This window comes from Oratosquilla oratoria, chromosome 44 (genome assembly GCF_046742065.1).
Source record: "Oratosquilla oratoria isolate Oo_2021 chromosome 44, ASM4674206v1, whole genome shotgun sequence".
NCBI lineage: Eukaryota > Metazoa > Arthropoda > Malacostraca > Stomatopoda > Squillidae > Oratosquilla > Oratosquilla oratoria.
Genome location: NC_134820.1, coordinates 1,818,331 through 1,833,112, shown reverse-complemented (window position 1 = coordinate 1,833,112; position 14,782 = coordinate 1,818,331). Strand labels below are relative to the sequence as shown.

Genomic DNA, 14,782 nt, shown 5'->3' with positions numbered 1-14,782 from the left:
GGTAAAAGTAAGGTGATGAGATGTACAAGGGGTGAAAGTGGCAGTAGACTGGAAGTGAACATTAAGGGAGAGCGACTGGAGGAAGTGGATAGTTTTAGATACTTGGGTGCAAGTGTAGCAGGAAAAGGTAGAGTGAAGGTGGAGGTAGAATGTAGATTGAGAGAAGCGAGTAAATGTCTTGGTGGTTTAAAGAGTGTAATGAGGAATAGACATTTGGGAATGGATGCGAAGAGGAGACTGTATGAAGGAGTGATTGTGCCAACAGCACTGTATGGGGCAGAAACGTGGAACATAAGAGAAGAAGAGAGAAGGAGTTTGAATGTGTTATGTGGTGGGGGTTACTAGGCTGGATAGAGTGAGAAATGAGGAGGTGAGGAGGAGAACAGGGGTGAAAAAGGATTTGGGAGATAGTGTTGATGAAAGAATATTAGGATGGTTTGGACACATGGAAAGAATGAGTGAAGAAAGACTAGTAAAAGAGGTATGGAAGGCAGATGTGGAGAGAGTGAACATGAGGGGACGTCCTAGGATGAGGTGGATGGATGGGGTGAAGGGGGCTTTGGGGAAGAGGGGAATGTCTGTTGAGGAAGGAAGGGAGAGGACGGAAGACAGAGGTGAGTGGAGAATGGTTGTATATGGATGATGTTGTGACTGCATGAGGAGGAATGGGCGGGGGGTGGGGGGTGGGGTAGTATGTGTGAGTAAATTTTGACGCAGCCCGAAGGGAATTCTCCCCGTCCTCGCCTTATATGCAAGGGGGGTCGCCGATTAAATGAAGCGGCCTTGCTGTGGATGTACTGTGTCTTGCGACACTGCTTCTGACCCAGGGCGGTGGGCAGGGTGCAGGGATGACCCGTCATCCAGGAGGTGCTCAGATGAGAGGAAGGGTGGGAGGGGTGTGGAGTGTATTTAGGGATGAAATGGGTGGGAGTGTTTTTATGCCTTTCTCTTTTTGGCTACCTCCCTTGGAAGGGGGAAAAAGCCTTGGTATATATATGTATGTATGTACATTATTATAGTTTTTATTTATTATTATTATGATTTTTTTTCGCATCCGACCTAAATATGGACCAAAAGGTCTCCTGTCGACATGCTCTGCCTTTGTAATTCTTATTGCAATAAGTAAATAAGATAATCTATAATAAAGAATACTGTTCTTTACATTGTTTTCTGAATCACTGTCACTAAAACTGGTGTACACCACTCATTGATGCAAGTGCCATTTCACAAGCACTTGCAGATGATTTTTAGAAGTTTTTACGTTCTCTATATATTTCTTGGTAACATACAGAAGCATTCATTATTGCAGTTCAAACTTTGCACTTCATTCAAAATTTCTAAGGATTTATCTAAATGTTGAAATGCTTCCACAAGTCATTCCAATGTGAATCCTCTAACAGCCATTTCATCAACAGTCATTTTCCTCTTCTATTGTTGCCTATTCTTGCATTGAAATAAGGTCTTCATTGGTGAGCCCAATACTATGTGATTGAAGCAGCTCATCTACATCATTTGCCTACACATTGAGAATCAATCAATTCGCCTGGTTCAGAATTTCTTCTTTTTCTTTTTGAAAAATTTCCTGTTGTGATTCTAAACCTTCAAAATTATCAACAAATTGAGGGCAAAGTTTTTTTTCCAAACACCAGTGATATCATCCCACACTTTTTTTATGATTTTTATGACTTATACTGCAGTTAAAATGTTGAAAAATTTCCTGAATTCCATTACAGTTGGTCTCCCCTTGTTTGCCTGCTTTTTCATTCAATATTTCAAATGTGTAGCATAAATAATGGGCTTTGAAAGTTGCAATAATACCCTGGTCCACTGGTTGCAAAATTGTTGTCATACTTGAAGGCAAAAAAATAACTTTGACATAATGATGATGTTCCAGAATAGGAGGGAAGCTTGGTGCACTGTCAATAAACAGCACTGAATGAAATAGAAGTTTGTTATTCTCACAATATTTCTTAACTTCAATAGAAATTGATTTGATACAGGACAAGCATATAATAGATATGTTTGAATTCGAGCGCAGTGCCACAATCGCCAATGTATTGTTTACATGGCCATACTTTGCAGCCGGTTGGAATACGTATGCATCAGTTTTAATGCTTGTAGCATTCAGTGCATGCGCAGGGTATTCAAATTATCTTGGTGTTCAGCAAGTGTATGCCCAGTTCTTCAAAAATTTACTAATTTTTACAGATTTAAACACAAATTTTCATATTAGCCTTGGCAAATTAGTTTTCAAGTAAAAATCTAAAGGCAAGAAACTATAAGATATAATTTTTAATGCATTAATGATGTTTATTAGCCTCTATTCTCCCAGATATAAGCAATTTTGAAATCGTTGGTAATGTCGCATCTGTGCAATCATGATCCTCAGATGCCTACTCGACATATCGAGATTCTCAGATACTCGTTTGTAGTAGTCATAGTACATAGTCATAGAGGGTGTTGTTGACAAATAATACATCGTTCTGGTATGAATTTTAAGATGTTGGATAGGCTATGCTATGCCTATGATAGCAAATATATGAAATAACTATTAATAATATGATCAGTATTCCATGTCCATGACCATGAGTCTAGACTAGTAGAGGTCTAGAGACTTCATTTTCCTTATGGTTTCATGATAATAGACATGAGCTGCTGAAATAAGGCTGTTTATTCAGATTATCATGATTATAGATAACATGATTAAACAAAATAACTCCTTTGAAAGTAAACATACTTAATTTTTTTTTTATTTCAATAAGTTGGTGTAAAAAATTATGCACCGATATCAACGTAAATCTAAGTTAGGTCTTAGGATAGTTGCAGTACTGACTGGTTAGCGTACTGAGAGGTAATCTAAGGGTAAGGGCTAAGGCACCTATATATGCACTTTTTAATATGATAGTAGAGTTCTTTTAGCTACATATACATTACATTGTGCATACAATACATTGATGGAATATGTTACATGAGAGGTGTTAGTAAGAATAGTATAATAGGAAGGTCCTACATTGTTTTTGACATGCTCAGGTGATTTGATGACCCATGAAACCATATTTTGCCAGGTCGCATGTCAATTGGGCCAGGGGTTTGGATTTTATGGATGATTGATTATCTCTAAATTGACAATGGTTGCCATGGCAACATGAAAGGTGTTAGTAAGAATAGTATAAAAGGAAGGTCTTACATTGTTTTTGACATGCTCAGATGATTTGTTGACCCATAAAACCTTCATGTACCAAGGTGCATATGAATTGGGCCAGGGGTTTGGATTTCATGGATGATTTTTTATCTCTAAATTGACAATAATTCCCATGGCAATATGATAGGTATTAGTAAGAATAGTATAATAGGAAGGTCCTGCATTGTTTTTTACATGCTCAGGTGATTTGTTGACCCATAAAACCTTCATGTGCCAAGTTGCATGTCAATTGGGCCAGGGGTTTGGATTTTATGGATGATTGATTATCTCTAAATTGACAATACAGGTAAACGTCGACTTACGATGGCCGCGACTTACGATTGTTCGACTTTACGATGACGACGACGATATGATAATTTAACCCCTTCCATACGGTGCCGCACACGTAGGCGTCATGAGGAGCAAGTGGATTCGCGACGCTGCCATATCGGCGTCTTGATTATATTTATTGTAGTCGCCCCTGTGTTTTTACATTCTCTCAAATGTGCCCTGAATCCCATTCTCTGTGGTTTTCAAAATTCGCGGGTGAAAGCGAGAACGATCGATATAAGCGGTGACTATATTTTATGATGCGAGTATTATTACGTCACGTCGTACGGCTGGCATTGGCTGCTGCCCGCGAGATTTAAGTTCCGTACTGAAAATACATATTACAGGTAAACGTCGACTTACGATGGCCGCGACTTACGATTGTTCGACTTTACGATGACGACGACATGATAATTTAACCCCTTCCATACGGTGTCGCACACGTAGGCGTCATGAGGAGCAAGTGGATTCGCGACCCTGCCATATCGGCGTCTTGATTATATTTATTGTAGTCGCCCCTGTGTTTTTACATTCTCTCAAATTATTCATTCTCTGTGGTTTTCAAAATTCGCGGGTGAAAGAGAGAACGATCGATATAAGCGGTGACTATTTTATGATGCGAGTATTATTACGTCACGTCGTACGGCTGGCATTGGCTGCTGCCCGCGAGATTTAAGTTTCGTACTGAAAATACATATAGTGTTTGAATATGGTAAAAAGGATAAAAAATAATTAAATAAACTACTGTACATGTTTAATAGGCTATATTCAGTATCTCTGGTGGTTAATATACAGGTAGGCTAGGTACAGTGACCACGGAACAGAGTGGGGATCGACTTACGATGAGATCGTCTTACGATGGCTCTATCGAAACCTAATGCCATCGTAAGTCGACGTTTACCTGTATAGTGTTTGAATATGGTAAAAAGGATAAAAATAATTAAATAAACTACTGTACATGTTTAATAGGCTATATTCAGTATCTCTGGTGGTTAATATACAGGTAGGCTAGGTACAGTGACCACGGAACAGTGATACACAAATTGGGGATCGACTTACGATGAAATCGTCTTACGATGGCTCTATCGAAACCTAATGCCATCGTAAGTCGACGTTTACCTGTAGTTGCCATGGCAACATGATGGGTGTTAGTAAGAATAGTATAAAAGGAAGGTCCTGCATTGTTTTTGACATGCTTGGATGATTTGTTGACCCATAAAACCTCCATATGCCAAGTTGCATGTCAATTGGGCCAGAGGTTTGGATTTTATGAAGGATTATCTTTAAATTGACAATAGTTGCCATGGCAACATGATAGGTGTTAGTAAGAATAGTACAAAAGGAAGGTCCTACATTGTATTTTACATGCTCAGATGATTTGTTGACCCATAAAACATTCATATGCCAAGTTGCATGTCAATTGGGCCAGGGGTTTTGATTTTACTGATCATAACTGATCGCCACCATTCCAGGCCCATCCGGCATTCCCCTGGGCACCCGTCGTTCACACCAACTAGAGATAGGAATAACCAACTACACCCTATATAGAGCTGACAGAGAGGGACGAAGCCATGGTGGTGTAATGGTCTACCTCAGGCACGATCTAGCTGCCCACACCAAGACACTATTATCCCACTAAAACGGGGTGATAGACCTCCTAGCCTTACACATCACCAACATAAATCTAATAATTGTAAACTGCTACCGCCCACCTCAGTGCAATCTCGAAAGCTTCTCAAAAGCTTTGGAAAAACTGAACGAAGTGCTAGAGACCACCCCACATGCCATGACAGATGTCATCATCTGTGGTGATTTTAACTTCCCCTTTATATGCTGGCCTGATGGCAGATCCAGTGGGGGCACTCTAGAAGATCAAGCCCAAGCAAAACTCCTTCTAGAGATCACCGATAAACTGTTCCTAAACCAGCACATAATGGAGCCGACTAGAAGGAACAACATATTGGACCTCTTTTTTAGCAATAATCAAGAGTCGGTCAGCAATTGCAGGTCAGAGAAAACAATCTTCTCTGACCACAATATAGTTTACATCAACACAACTTACATCAAAAGTAAGACACCGCAGGATTCCATGACTCCTCCAAACATGACACCTTTTGCCAGCTTCAACTTCTTCAGTCAAAAGGTAGACTGGGATCAATTACAACAAGACCTCAGGAAGATTGACTGGAAACTGGAACTGCAGGGATCTGATCCCAACACCACTCTCAACACACTATTGAGGATTCTGCTGGAGGTGTGTACTGCTTATGTGCCAAGGAAAAGCAACAAAAAGGATCGCAGATACTCCATCCCGCGAGACAGAAAAATCCTTATGCGAAAACGTGCCAACCTCAACCTAAAACTCGTTAACAATACCAATGAGACCCAAAGGCTCATAATCTCCTCAAAAATAGAGGACATAGAGCAGAAAATTAAACACTCACATGAGGAGCAGAGAAGAACAGAGGAACACCAAGCTATAGAAAACATAAGGCACAACCCGAAATTCTTCTACAGCTACTGTAAGAAGTTCCTCAAAACCAAGTCACAGATTGGGCCCCTAGTGACGGAACAAGGCACTATAACAGATGCCCCAAAGGAAACCTGCCAGATACTGGCACACCAATATAACAGTGTGTTCAGCATACCTAAGACACAGATGGAAATCCTTGATCCCACAACCTTCTTCAACCAGATGCCCAAGAACCTGAACCAGCTTACCAACATTCGAGTGACTGAACAGGACATCAAAAAGGCGATAAAGGAGCTTAGGAGTAACTCGGCAGCAGGACCAGACGGTGTACCAGCAATCCTACTCCTAAAATGCTGCGAGGTCTTGGCAGTTCCAATACATATGTTGTGGCTAGCCTCCTTTGACAAAGGAGAGATCCCGGCACTGCTCAAACAAGCCATCATAAGCCCAATATATAAAGGAGGAGACCGGACCTTGCCAAAAAATTATCGACCTGTCGCCCTTACATCACATATTGTCAAAGTAATTGAGAAATGTGTAAGGGACAAGCTGTTCACTTACCTTGAGGTGAATAACCTCATCAAAGAGAATCAACATGGCTTCAGGAAAGGTCGATCATGCCTTTCAAACCTACTGGCACACTATGACTGGCTACTACGGAACCTGTCGGAGGGGAGAAATGTTGACGTAGTATTCCTAGATTTTGCTAAAGCCTTCGACAAGGTGGACCACGGTGTCCTCCTCCATAAGGCAAGGGATCTAGGAATCTCAGGGAAGCTAGGAGTCTGGCTCTACAACTTTCTGACAGACCGTACACAAGCAGTCGCAGTTGATGGTGTGAAGTCAACCGAATCCAAGGTAATAAGCGGAGTACCACAAGGATCTGTGCTTGGCCCCCTCCTATTCCTTGTCCATATGAATGACATAAATAGTAGGGTGGACTCAACCCTCCTGTCTTTTGCCGATGATACCCACATCAGCCATGCTGTGCGGGAAAGTGGGGATGTGCAACATCTACAAGACGATCTCAACTCAGTTTATGCATGGGCCAACAACAGCAACATGCAATTCAACGAAGAGAAGTTCGAGGTCTTGAGATATGGCACAAATCAAGGCATTAAAGACGACACTGAGCTGCACACGGAGAGAGGTATGAAAATCACACCAAAAGCCCATGTGAAAAGCCTGGGCATTCACTTAAGTGATGATGCCACTTTCCAACACCACATCATGCACTCAGTAAATAGAGCAAGAGGGATGGCCAGCTGGGTCCTAAGGACCTTCTCCTCAAGAGAGGTTCAAGTGATGCTTACCCTCTGGAAGTCGCTTATCCAACCGATACTGGACTATTGTAGCCAACTCTGGTCACCACACAAACGCGGAGACATCCAGATGCTTGAAGCTGTCCAACGGAACTACACCAGGCGCATCAAAGGGATGCAAGATCTCAACTATTGGGATCGCCTGGGAGCACTAGGCCTATACTCTCAACAGAGGAGGAGAGAAAGATACAGGGCCATTTACACATGGAAAATCCTTGAGGGACTTGTTCCGGACCCCACGCCCTCTACAATCAAGCCATACCACAGTATAAGGCATGGGCGCAAATGTGAGAGACAAACTCTCCCATCAAGAGCCCCGGAGAGGATTAAGACCCTACTGGCAACCAGCCTAGGCCATGAGGGTCCAAAAATCTTCAACGCCCTCCCAAAGGAGGTGAGAGAGAAAACTAAATGCTCGGTGGACAACTTCAAACATGCACTGGACAGGTTCCTGCGGAAGGTGCCAGACGAGCCTCCAGTGCCAGGCTACACTGCCATAAGTAGGTTCTCTCAAAACACACTACCAGACCAACTGACCCTCGCAAGGAAGGACAACAGGACTGGCAGCAGCGGTAGTCCACTACGGCTGTGAGGATCGACCTCAGAACTTCACTAAGTAAGTAAACTAAGTATCTCTAAATTGACAACTTAATAGTTGCCATGAAAAGGCAAATTTGGTATGATGGAGATGTTCCACATTGTTTTTGACATGCTCAGGTAATTTGTTGACCCATAAATCCCAAGGCCAAGTATTCCAAATTTCAATAAAATTGGACCAGTGCCAGTGGTTTAGATTTTATGTGTATTTCTTTACCAAAATATTTACAAATTTAAATTACCACCCTTAATTCTAACCTTTTGTTATGGTAAAGTCTAGCCAAAAATTCGGGATAAAATATAATTTAAAAAATCGTATCTCCCTTATTTTTCAAGTTATTTAAAAAATTCAAAAAGTCTTTTGTTTCTAATTAAATTGTCTTTCATATGCAACAAGAATTTAAAGGGTATATATATATATATTTTTATAATTTTGTGCCCATACCTACATAATAAGAGGTCTGCCCTTTCAGCAAATTGTCACCTACCTCATTATCGTCGTTTCCAATTAATCCACTGTTAGAGAATAAGTGATCTTCATTTGTAGAAACTTCAGTCGAATTATCAGGCGCACTGCCACTGCCGTTCGAATTTCCTCCAGTTTCTTCTCTCATTTTGTTAAGTTTTCAGCAGTATTATGAGCTAACTGTAACCACGGAAAACGTGCTGTAAAACAACCATAAAAATTACGATAATTTCTTAGGAACTATGTTTTCCCATATTTTGGGTTCTTTAACTTCAGATTTGACCTGCTCGCCGACCTCGCTACCCTGCCTTCGTGATGATTGTACGTACACGAGTAGTCATATGATCACGTATGTAAACATTCGAGCCGCAACGAGCGACACGGGCCAATTTTTTTTTAGCCTGCCTGGTATCTGAGGAAATAAATTAACAGTACATTTGGTTTGCCAATACATCTTGAATTTAATAATATGATTATACAAATTAGTAATGTTGGTAATATTTTCATATAAAAAATTTAGTACGTGACTCCCCAGCTAAAACTTATCTGATACTCGCATTTGTTCAGAGATTACAAAGGATTACAAAGGTGGAGCATGCCGACAGGAGACCTTTTGATCCATATCTAGGTCGGATGCGAAAAAAAATCATATTAATAATAAAATAATAAATAAAAACTATAATAATGTAAATAACAATTAAAATACATAAATAAATGCATAGGTATAGGTATAGGTATAGGTATAGCCGTATAGGTATAGGTATAGGTATAGCCGTATAGGTATAGGTATAGGTATAGCCGTATAGGTATAGGTATAGGTATAGCCGTATAGGTATAGGTATAGGTATAGCCGTATAGGTATAGGTATAGCCGTATAGGTATAGGTATAGGTATAATAAACAAACAGGTAAATAGTAAATAATAATAAATTGACATATAACTAATAATAAATGAAAATCAGACAGACAAATGATAACAAAACATAAACAAATAATATAAGATAAATTATAATCATTACAGCATACCAATGGGTCCTTTTCCCCTTATAATGGGAGTGGCCATTATATCCTACACCCACCCTCTAATTTTAGCTCCTCGTAGAACTAGGTAAATATTAGCATTACCGCGGGACAGGTAGTGCGTTACCGAAAAATATGGGGTGCATTTCTGGGAATTCCGTTAATGCGTTAACGACTTTAATTTCCTAGTAAATAACCTCATTAGTGACAGTCAACATGGTTTCCGGCAAGGAAATCTTTTAACTTGCATGGAATATCTATCATCTGCCTTAGACCAACTAGTGCCAGTAGATGTTGTTTATTTGGACTGCAAGAAGGCATTTGATATTGTGCCCCATGTACGTTTATTGACAAAGTTGGAAGCATACGGTATTAGAGGAAATTTGTGGAGATGGATAAGGGGTTTTCTTATGGATAGAGTGCAGCAAATTGAAATCAGAAGAACATTATCGCAAGAACTGCCAGCGACATCAGGTGTACCCCAGGGTTCTCTGTTGGGACCAGTGTTATTTCTCATGTATGTGAATGATGTGGTCAAGGAATCGGAATGTACATCACTGCTTTTTGAAGATGATACAAAGATTTTTAAAGAAATACGTTCAGATGAAGATATACAAGCTATGCATAGGGACCTGTTGAGACTGCAGAAATGGAGTGCTAAATGGTTGTTGCAGTTTTACACAGAGAAATGTTCAACAATGCATATGGATCACAGGAATCCAAGAATTAATTATGATTTGAATGGCAATGAACTAAATACATCAGAGCTGGAGAAAGATTTGGGAGTATTGGTGTCGTCAGACCTAAAGCCAGCACATGTTGCAGTGGTAGCTAAGAAGGCAAATAATATGGTAGGCTTGATAAGAAGAAATTTTCCATCCATGGATGCGTATGCAAGTCGCTCTACTGTGCATTGGTGACACCACATTTAGAGTATGCCGTTCAGAGCTGGTCACCATACTTCAAAAAGGATATTCAAGAATTAGAAAAAGTACAAAGAAGGATGACCAAACTGGTACCAGAGCTAAGGGACCTTGACTACGAAGAGAGATGCCAGATACTGGGACTAACAACATTAGAAAAATGAAGACATAGAGGTGATTTAAGTGAAAATTATAAATTCCTGCATGGGATGGAGAATGTGGACTATAACGTCTTCTTTGAGTATAATGAAAATAGTACCAGGTCAAACACGGTTAAGCTTAAGAAACGAGGCCACTGGAGAACTCTGGTGAGGGCTAATTAATTTAATGTAAGAGTGGTCAATGATTGGAATGGTCTTCCGGTGGAGGTAGTTACAGCCCCTACCATAGGAGCCTTTAAGGACAAATTGGATCAGTGTTTTTAAGAAGAAATTCTTTATCAAGAGGAAAGTAAGTGAATGAAAGGAGACATTGATGATAAAACGGCGGAAATATAAATTGGAAACTATTTATTAATCCATACCTTATGATTGGAGTTGAGATGGGAGCACTATAAGAAGTCTCTTAACCTCCCATGTAATTGAAATAGGTACATATACACATACGCAGTGACGCGGACCGCTCTAAGGAAATTAAAATTGGTAACGCATTGACAGAAATGTACCCCCAGATTTTCGGTAACTCACTTCCTGTCCGGCGGTAACACGCCCTATTCTGCACATTATAAGTAATGCAGCAAAAAAAAAAATACTAATTTGTCTCCGTGCAGCAGCGAGGTGTAGGCAACAATGGAAACCGAGTAGAAAGAATCGATGCGGGGTCACGCCAACTACCTTTACGGTGAGGCCTTGAACACCCACACCCTCCTCTCAGAGCTCTGGAGAAAACTACATGTAGCCACTAACAGGTCTCGCCTGTCGACTGAAGCATTTTTTAGAGTAAACAAGCTATTATTACAAATCAATATAGACATCTGTGGTTACGGCCTCAGTTAATATAATGAATTGATAGCTATAGTATTCGGATTAAGATTGAAATACAGCAATTAAGCATTTCAAGCTGTATGAAATTTGTATTCTAAAAGCTTAGTATATGAAAGTATGTATAACATATTATAAAGTCTTACTTTTTCCATTTAGATAGAGTGACCTATCATTTTTGTTTATATATACGAAAACATTATATAGAGATTATGTAAAGGACTCAACACCCCTAGCTACACCACAAGCTGGTTGACTAACCCCTCTCAGGAATGTCGAGCTACTGACATATAATTTTCATTAATATTTTATTTGCCACTTGGTGACTTCTCCATCTTGAGTATTGGTTCTGGTGCATTACCCATCTCTAGTTCCCATGTATGGGGATCATATAATATACGTATCGTGCAACCTTTTCATTTCAGGTAAGGTGAAGTTGTACCTCCCACAGACCCTTGGCAACAAGAGGTCAAAGGTCGCTAGGCGTTCGGAGCCAAGAGGGGCCCCCATAACTTAGTTGAATACAAGTTAAGTCCAAGACAAGAAATGTAACTGACTAGAAGTGTTAGTGATTCGTGACTTGGGAGACATGAATTTATCCCAATCACAGACCTCATATATACCCGATCGTGTGAAGTGCATATACTACGAAGCGTGTGTTAAACCAGTGAGGGGATTCTATGAGAAAACCATTCCCCTCAACACGTACCTTTATCCTTCTCCCATTCCCATACCTCCATGCCACGCCCTAAGTCGTCGTACACATCACCATCACTAACCAGAACAAAAACGAAGAAAATCACCAAATGCCCCCAAGCCCACAGTAAGTTACAACTTGACAGCTATATGAAATATCCAACAAACCTGAATAATTGAAATGATTACATATTCACAAAGATACATGATGCTTTGTGATGCCATTGTACTTTTCAGGGTTCGATGAGTCCCTGCCGATCACAGGTATGTGGTTTTGCTGTTGAAAGTTGTATACAAGTCCACACAGAGAACCCCAGTATTAACTCGGTGGGATGGTCACCTAGATTAACTTACACCGTCAACATTTCATATTAAAAGAGATGGGAAATCTGTCGAAAGTCATAATATTTTCCATATCGCCCACGTCTAACCCCTCATGCCCCGGTCGAGGAGGCGCAGCGGTTGGTAGAGAAATTCGCCTCTCGAACCAGCAGCGCCTCCCTGCCGCAGCGCGCCCAGGAAACGCAGAAGCAGCTGTGGGATGGAAGGGTCCAACATGTCGGGAACATGATGGCCCAGACAGACGAGACTGACACAGAATTCACTCTCGGGGAGCTCACGGCCGCCCTCAGACCTGACAAGGACGCTGATCCCAGTGAGGACCGCGTCACCTACTTCATGCTGGCACATCTCGGACCTGCAAGAGATGAGGCATTTCTCCGCGCAGTCGATGCGGCCTGGAGGACTGGCAGACTGCCCACAGCCTGAAAGACGGCCACAGTGTAGTGCCGATTCCCAAACCGTAGGAACCCGGTGCCTACCGCCCCATCAACTTGGTCAGTTGTATGGGGGAAAACACCAGAGAGAATGGCACTCAACAGGTTGATATGGAAACTAGGTCCGTTGCATGAGCATCTAAGGTTTAGATGTTCATGCAACGGAGCGTTTCTCAACCTTTTTACCCTTGCGTAACCTTTAAAATAAATTGCATGTCTCAAGGAACCCCTACGAAAAAAAAAAATATATATATATATATATATATATATATATATGTATATATATATATATATATATATATATATATATATATATATACCATATCTTTCTCATTTTATTTTCATCGTAATAATAGGTTAGATAGGATGATGTCTATATATTACATTATTACAATAACCAAGAATATGCCGTGTGTGTTTAATTATATTACGTATATGAAATTAGATAAAAAATCAAAAGTGCATTAGTTTATCTCACTTGTTCTCGCGGAACCTTTAGGGACCTTTTGCGGAACCTTAGGGTTCCGGGGAACCCTTGTTGAGAAACGCTTGTCTAAGAGCTTACCGCAAGGGCACTGGAACCGCCCACAACATTGCCCCCCTTCTCGCTGCAGTGAACAGCGAGCCCTCCATCACGATATTCCTCGATCTGGAAAAGTCCTTCGAGTTAGCCAGTCCTCTGGTTATTCAAGACACCCTCATCGCCCGCAAGGGTGTGAGAAGCAGACTGCTCACCTGGATAGGGGACTACCTGTCACGTGCGCTTCCAAGGTCACATGTCTGAGCCCAGGGCGTTGGAGAATGGTACACCACAGGGATTTGAAAAAGGCTATATGATGTGTTAGACAGTCCTACTCGTCCCCTCTACAATTTTGATGATTAGTCAACTCCAATGTCACACATTACATAGGATATAACTCTGTGAGAGAAAAAAATTATGATTCTAAGTCCAAAATGTTGAAACACCAGCATAGCAAGGCTACGCCTGTTAATATAAGTATTGGTGATTATGTTTATAAGAGCATGCCTGACCGCCAATCTAAACTCAATTGTAGGTTTACAGCAGTAACGTGCACAGACATTGCAAGGGGCAGGTGCTTTGGGCAGGAAATTGGGCACTTCACTCTTTTGTATTATTCGTATTTGGCAACTATCCGGTAGGGTGCAACACCATTTTCCACATTATAATTTCTGAATAGTAAGAAAATGGGAAAAGCCTGTGAGAAATATTTTTTCATTAATTTTTATATATTTTTTGTGAAGGGCACTTTTGGGGCACAGGGCAAAGGGGCAGATGCTCAGGCACCCCCAGCATCCCCCCCTCCCCGCCTCTGCACGGGCCTGGTCTACAGGTCCCTTTTTGGTGACTGAAAATTTGCATCCCAATAAGTTCAGAGTCTTTGATCCTTCCCAGGGACTGAGTGAAGTATTGCACGTGGACAGGCTTACAGTAACAAGAGTGCATATTCCTGCATTCCCCCCCCCCCCAAGGCACTCTATACACACTATAATCTCCGTTCAAGGGGTCCAATGCCTTATCTATATGTGTGCATTGCTTATGTTTTTATCCACGATTGTCTTGATCTATATTTTGTATCTTTAGCTATTACGTGTATTGTCCTGATCTGTATAATGTGTCATTTTGTTTACGTTTGTGTATTGTCTTGACCTGTATAATGTATCAATTTTGTTTTGCTATTAAGTGTCATTACATGTCCCGGACGTCCGGCCTTTATTATCTCTTAAATCTGGTGCCAGTACTTACACATATATATATATATATATATATATATATATATATATATATATATATATATATATATATATATATATATATATATCAGGCGCGGATCCAGGGGGGGGGGGGGTGGCTGAGGGAGCTGAAGACCCCCCCCCAAAAAAAAATTTCTTCCATGAATCATTGTAAGGATGTCATTTAATCGATTTTAGTACTTTCTGATGTTTTGCCAGGTCCGGGGGTTAAATAAACTGACAGCATATGTGCGGTATTTGGGCGGA

The 14,782-nt window shown here is 40.8% G+C and overlaps 1 protein-coding gene across 4 annotated transcripts in view; it reads right to left on the bottom strand.

The window, feature by feature from the left end:
- Positions 1-8,726, bottom strand: part of mrva (minerva) — a 146,099-nt gene extending 137,373 nt beyond the window's left edge. For all 4 annotated transcript variants that reach the window (XR_012966039.1, XR_012966040.1, XM_076180383.1 and 1 more), the window contains exon 1: positions 8,392-8,726. Coding sequence is in view for 2 of the 4 variants with exons in the window: in XM_076180383.1 (XP_076036498.1) it covers positions 8,392-8,517 (126 nt within the window). In the remaining 2 variants the exon portion in view is untranslated. The remainder of the gene's footprint in view (positions 1-8,391) is intronic.
- Between the last annotated feature and the right edge of the window lie 6,056 nt (positions 8,727-14,782).